The sequence below is a fragment of the Argentina silus genome (genome assembly GCF_951799395.1).
Source record: "Argentina silus genome assembly, chromosome: X".
Taxonomy (NCBI): Eukaryota; Metazoa; Chordata; class Actinopteri; order Argentiniformes; family Argentinidae; genus Argentina; species Argentina silus.
Window position 1 is genome coordinate 46903558 of NC_139653.1, and position 7500 is coordinate 46911057.

A 7500-nucleotide genomic window follows, 5' to 3' on the forward strand; every position below is an offset into this window, starting at 1 on the left:
AACACATTTCACCTTGTATCTGTGTGTACAGATAGTGAATGAATGAATGAATGAATGAATGAATGGATGGATGGATGAATGAATGAATGCATGAATTTTGGGGGTCTATGGTTTGGTGTTAGATCATATTGTTTGTATTGTATTTATTGTTTATATTTGTTAGTACTGTTCTTGTTGTGAAGCACTTTTTCAAAAAGTTCCGTACAAATTAAGTTGATTGATTGATTGATTGATTGATTGATGAATGGATGAATGAAGGAAGGAATGTAATGTTGTTTGGGTGTCTAAGTCATATTCTAAATGCTGTGGCTAGGTTATTTAGAGTTTAAACAGCTTCCTCAGTACTCTAGGTAGAGTTTAAACAGCTTGTACAGTACTCTGGGTAGAGTTTCTAGAGGTAGAACAAAACAATTATGATACAATTGATCTGTTGTTTTCTTTGTCTGTCTGTTTGTTTGTTTGTTTGTTTGTTTGTCTGTTTGTCTGTCTCTTTGTCTGTCTGTTTGTCTGTCTGTTTGTCTGTTTGTCTGTCTGTTTGTCTGTTTGTTTGTTTGTTTGTCTGTTTGTTTGTCTGTTTGTCTGTCTGTTTGTCTGTTTGTTTGTTTGTTTGTTTGTCTGTTTGTTTGTTTGTTTGTTTGTTTGTCTGTTTGTTTGTTTGTTGATCAGTGGATATGCTGCAGTGCCATCGGTGTGTGGATGCAAGATGTACAACTACAACATTAACAGAATGTAAAGCTGAAGAAGTATGCACCACTACAACTGAAGTGTCACAACGTGAGGCATTTAGTTCATAATGGATCATCTCTTTGAACAAAGTTATCTTTAAAAGCCTTATGAAGACAACAGATTTTTTTAAGTTGTCTCCAGATTGCTCTCATTTGATTTCTGCGTATTCTAAATGATGTATTCGTTCAGTTTTTGTCTCTTGTTAGAGTAGTGATGATGGGTTAAAAAGGAATACTATTCTGTATCTAAACCAGGGGAGGCTGGTGGAGGTAGAAATTGGAGGACGTGGTCATTGTAATGCATGAAACAAAATGAGGAATGGTATCAACCACACATTTTTTGTGTGTTTGATACAATTCCCAACTCCATTCCATGCATTACAATGACCACGTCCTCCTATTTCTACCTCCACCAGCCTCCCCTGACCCACATAATGCAAAAGCTACATTTATATTAAATTGTTTCATGTGTCAACTTCTCTCTATTAGTTGGTGATTCTCTGCCAGATACCACAGTGATCAAAGACTGCCGATCTCCAGCCTTGCTCAGATACGAGTGCCCTGCACTGAACAAGATGTACGACCGCTCAATCAACATTGGGTACACACGCCTAGCTTCTGCCACGCTCTGCTGTAACACTGACGGCTGCAACAACGACACCCTCCCTGGTAAGAGGGTCAACCATGACCAAGACGTTTCAATATTCAACTTCCATGTTAGTCTCCTGTCTCATGACACAATACAACTACTGTCCAGACCAAACCGTGGTTCTGTACGGGCGGGAAGCCACTCGGAAAAGGGAGGGGGGAGGGGGGAACCCAAGATTATTATGATTAGGATCATTTTGACTCTTTAAAAGGTTCTCCTACATAACAGGGACATTTGAACAACCCTTTGTCAAATCTTTGTAGATATGAATTGCAATCTTGAGCTTTTATTCTGACACAGGAATAATAAAACTCCTCCCCCCTGCTCATCTTCAGCATCCAGTCGTCAGAATGGACTGATCTGTTCATCCTGTGCTAATCAGGACCTGCGGAACTGTGACAGAATTCCGCTGCAATGTCTGGGAATCGAGAACCGATGCTTCACTCAAAAACGTGAGTTCATTCACCGCCGCGCTAAATCCCACAGGACCGCTTTCATTTGATTTTATGAGTTTTTTGGTGTAAAAAAAAAAAGAAGAAAAATAAAACCGTTATTTTTCAAACTGACACGTGTTCTGCTTGTTCTGTCCCCATAGATCCAGCTTTTGATATTCCGGGGTGTAGTTCGGATTATTACTGTGACACGCCCAATCTGACCCCCAAGTTCGTCTGCTGTGATGGGAATCTGTGCAACGGAGCCAAGCTTACAGAGCTCAGCTTCCTCCCTCTAATGCTGGCTCTGCCCTTCATCACACTGCTCTAGTGATGTCATCAACCTGCTCCGGTGATGTCATCAACCTGCTCTAGTGGTGTCATCAACCTGCTCTAGTGGTGTCATCAACCTGCTCCGGTGATGTCATCAACCTGCTCTAGTGATGTCATCAACCTGCTCTAGTGGTGTCATCAACCTGCTCTAGTGGTGTCATCAACCTGCTCCGGTGATGTCATCACACTGCTCTAGTGGGACAGGGAGGCGGGAGGGAGGGAAGATGATGTAATCAAACTGCTCTAGTGATGTCATCAAACTGCTCTAGTGAGGTCATCTGTTGGTGAAGAGAACCAATCATTTTGCAGAAATTTATTAGAATTTCTGATTGAACTTGCTTAACTTTATTGTGTTATTGGCTTAGTAGTTCGCGTCTTCTTTCATAATATGTTCCATTTAAATAAAATAATTTTTAGTGTAACTCTACTTTCCAAAAATGTGCCATATACACAGTACATACAATATTTGTTTTACTTCTACTTCTTTCATATCTGCAATTGTTTTTATTGTGAAGCACACTGTACTGCATCACAAAGCTTTTCACAAAATGTGTGAGGATGATGTCATCAAACTGTGCTAGTAGGACAGGGAGGCTGGAGGGAGGATGATGTCATCAAACTGCGCTAGTAGGACAGGGAGGCAGGAGGGAGGATGATGTCATCAAACTACGCTAGTAGGACAGGGAGGCTGGAAGGAGGATGATGTCACAATATTGTGACACAAACAAATGATGGAGAAGAATGATCCTTTATTTGCTATTTTCTTATTCACTTAATTTAACTATTGTATTCTTGTTTTGTACTACTATACAGTATGTGTCATTTAACTATTGTCTTCTTCTTTTGTACGACTATACAGTATGTGTCATTAACTATTGTCTTCTTCTTTTGTATACTCTATATGTATATACTATATAGTATGTGTCATTAACTATTGTATTCTTCTTTTGTATACTCTCTCTATATATACTATACAGTATGTCATTTAACTATTGTCTTCTTTTGTACGACTATACAGTATGTGTCATTAACTATTGTATTCTTCTTTTGTATACTATATATACAGTGCCTATAGAAAGTCATCATATCCCTGTGAAATCTTTACCTTTTGTCACATTACACCCTGGAAATTAAAATAAATCAAATCTAACTTTTTTGAGCTGTATGTACACATTATAACCCTCATCATCAAAGTGAAAATAAATATTTTAAAAATTCTGGACAATTATTTAAAATTAATTAGTGAAATACCTAGTTTGGTTAAGTGATCAGCCCCTTAGAGTATACCATTATAAACTTGCTCAGGTGCAACCAATCAACTTCCAGATCAAACACCAGGCTAATTGCCCCCCACCTGACATCAATTGTAGTGGTTTTGACTTCAGAATAACTTCAGAATAAAACCAGCTGTTTCTTGAGGATTCCACTACTAGAAGTGCATGGTTCTGCAAAGAATTCACCATGGTTGGAAAAGTACTTTCAAAAGGCCTCCGGGATAAAGTTGTAGGAAGCCACAAGTTAGGTGAAGGCTACAAAAAGATTTTGAAGGCTTTAGTTATCCCTCTGAGTACCGTTCAGAGCATCATTAAGAAGTGGAAACGTATGGCACCACCAACACCTTGCCTAGATCAGGCCGTCCGTCCAAACTGGATGACCGAGCCAGGAGGACATTGATCAGAGAAGCTACCAAGAGGCCAAAGGCAACTTTGAAGGACTTACAAGTCTTTATGGCTGGGACCGGTCTGTCTGTGCATGTGACAACAATCTCACAAGCTTTACACAAAGCTGGCCTGTATGGCAGGGTAGCAAGAAAGAAGCCTTTTCTGAAAAGGTGCCACAGTCAGTCTCGTTTGTGCTATGCAAAAACACACCTGGAAGATTCTGTTGCCATGTGGAAAAAGGTTTTATGGTCAGACGAGACTAAGATTGAACTTTTTGGACTGAACTCCAAGCGCTATGTTTGGCGAAAACCAAACACAGCACACCACCCAAAACACACCATACCTACTGTGAAGCATGGTGGTGGCAACATTATGTTGTGGGGATGTTTCTCTTCAGCGAGGACTGGGCAATTGGTCAGGATTGAAGGGAAAATGGATGCTGCCAAGTACACCCAAATTCTTGAGGACAACCTGCGTCCCTCTGCTAGACAGCTGAAAATGGGCAAGTCATTCACCTTCCAACACGACAACGATCCTAAACATACCGCCAAAAGAACAACGCAGTGGCTTAAGGATAGAAAGGTGAATGTCCTTGAATGGCCAAGTCAGAGCCCTGACTTAAATCCGATAGAAAATCTGTGGATGGACTTGAAGAGAGCAGTCCATTGCCACTCACCACGGAATTTGACTGAACTCGAACAATTCTGCAAGGAAGAATGGGCAAATATTCTCCAATCTAGGTGTGCAAAGCTAGTAGAGACATATCCAAACAGATTGATGGCTGTAATTGCAGCAAAAGGTGACTCTACAAAATATTAAATCAGGGGACTGATGACTTTTCCAACCCTGTTATTCTTGTTTTTCATTTTTTATAAATTTTCAGAACTGTCGCCTTTTTTTTCATTAGTTTGATGTTGTATGGCTAAATTTGTACATAAAGCTGGAAAAAGTTATTTTTTAATGGGTTTTGATTTCAGGCTGTACGACAAATATAGTAACTATTTCAAAGGGGCCTTTCTATAGGCACTGTATATATACTATACAGTATGTGTCATTTAACTATTGCCTTCTTCTTTTGTATACTATATATATATACTATACAGTATGTGTCATTAACTATTGTCTTCTTCTTTTGTATACTATATATATATATATACTATACAGTATGTGTCATTAACTATTGTATTCTTCTTTTGTATACTATATATATATATATATACTATGTAGTATGTATGTATAGTATGTATAGTATGTACATATATTATAGTATGTACAGTATGTATGTATGTATAGTATGTATAGTATGTATATATATTATAGTATGTACAGTATGTATGTATGTATAGTATGTATAGTATGTATATATATTGTATATATATTATAGTATGTATAGTATGTGTATATATTGTATATATATTATAGTATGTATAGTATGTATATATATTATAGTATGTATAGTATGTATATATATTGTATATATATTATAGTATGTATATATATTATAGTATGTATAGTATGTGTATATATTGTATATATATTATAGTATGTATAGTATGTATATATATTATAGTATGTATAGTATGTGTATATATTGTATATATATTATAGTATGTATAGTATGTATATATATTATAGTATGTATAGTATGTGTATATATTGTATATATATTATAGTATGTATATATATATATTATAGTATGTATAGTATGTGTATATATTGTATATATATTATAGTATGTATAGTATGTATATATATTATAGTATGTATAGTATGTGTATATATTGTATATATATTATAGTATGTATAGTATGTATATATATTATAGTATGTATAGTATGTATATATATATATTGTATATATATTATAGTATGTGTATATATTATAGTATGTATAGTATGTATATATATTATAGTATATATATTGTATATATATATACTATACAGTATGTGTCATTTTGGTTCCCCCTTTTTATGTTATTGTAAAGTGCATTTTGGATAAAATGATCTACATCAATAAAGTTTGATGATTAATTGAGAAAAAAGTGATTTTTATTATATATTATGCAGTATTACAAGATGTTTTTTTTTACAGTTTATTGTAATAACGCAATCTGATTGGTTGACAGCCATAGTATATTCGCAAAATACCCAGGGCAAATGTCTCTTTACCGTTCCATCATTAAGCTCATTAAGAATCCTCCCTTCCTTCCCTATGTGAGCATTGGCAACTCAATAAGGTTTACTTCCTCTTCCACAGAAATAAAATAATAATAAATAATAAAATGTTTTTAATTTCCTTGATACACTTGAAGTGGCAAACCCTTTTCATAGTTACATAATATAATATAATAATATATAATGTATGCCATTTTCATAGTTACCTAATATAATAATAATAATAATAATAATAATAATAATAATAATAACAATAATGATGTTCTTAGTTACCTAATATAATAATAATAATAATAATAATAATAATAATAATAATAATAATAATAGTAATAATAATAACTTTCATAGTTACATAATATAATAATATAATGATAATGTATAATAATATATAATGTATGCCATTTTCATAGTTACCTAATATAATAATAATAATAATAATAATAATAATAACAACAATAATAATAATAATAATAACAATAATAATAACTTTCATAGTTACATAATATAATATAATAATATAATTATAATGTATAATAATATATAACATATGCCATTTAGCTGACGCTTTTATCCAAAGGGACTTGCATTGCAGTGAGTGCATACTGTACATTTTTCAGTATATATGGTCCCAGCGGGAGTTACAATATTACCATTACAGTTGTGTTTCAGCTGTGGGTGCATCATTGTCTGAACTACAACAAACAGCAGCAGTCACATTCACTGATGTTCCTAATGGGTTATGAAAGAGCTAGCCAGGCTAGCTAGCTCAGTGGCTAGCTGACAGTGTTGCCATGCCTGCCGTGCCATTTCTGAGAGCCAGGGGACTACAAAAATAACTTGGGACTCCAAAAATAACTTGGGACTACAAAAATAACTTGGCTAACTTCTCTTGTGTGGATGGATACAGCAGGTTTACTCCAGCACCCCCTTAGCAATAGCATGATTACACTTTACCACAGCTTCTCATGCCTTGTTTTATATCGTTTCTTCTGTCCCATGCACCAACCTCACCATGTCAATTTCCTGTATGTGCAAATATACTTGGCCAAATAAAAGGATTCTGATTCCGATTCCGATTCTGATTCTGATTCTTAAATATGATATCATGACATATACGATCCTCCTACCATAAAACAAAAATCCCATCCCCAGCACGTTCATGAGCTTTTTCAGACCTGCCTCAGCAACTATGGCTGATGCGTAATCAAGCCAGTCCAGCCAAAGCTCAGCTCAGCTTGGCCCAGCTGGGTTTCGGGGTCTGTAGTGTAAACCTAGACTCTAGTGTCTCACCTCTGGGTTGGAGTCCTGGGCCTCCTCATTGTGTGACAGACGGACTACCTTGCCGGAGGAGTTGAGACTGACGTAGACCTGCAGACAGGGGTACCTGGAAACCTTCCAACACTCTGAGCCACAGCTGTAACTGCAGTTGATCTCCGCCACAATGGTGGAGTTGAGCACTGTGCAGCTGGACTCCTCTGTCCACACACTGGAGAGGGGGAAGAAGGGAGGGATGGAGGGAGGGAGGGA

At 36.0% G+C, this 7500-nt stretch overlaps 1 protein-coding gene across 1 annotated transcript in view; it reads right to left on the reverse strand.

Moving 5' to 3' along the window:
* s100p (S100 calcium binding protein P) overlaps positions 1 to 7500 on the reverse strand; it is a gene marked incomplete at both ends in the record, with an annotated part of 23447 nt that overhangs the window by 12545 nt on the left and 3402 nt on the right. The window contains one exon of the mRNA XM_083695621.1: positions 7264 to 7459. Within this exon, the coding sequence (XP_083551747.1) occupies positions 7264 to 7459 (196 nt within the window). The remainder of the gene's footprint in view (positions 1 to 7263; positions 7460 to 7500) is intronic.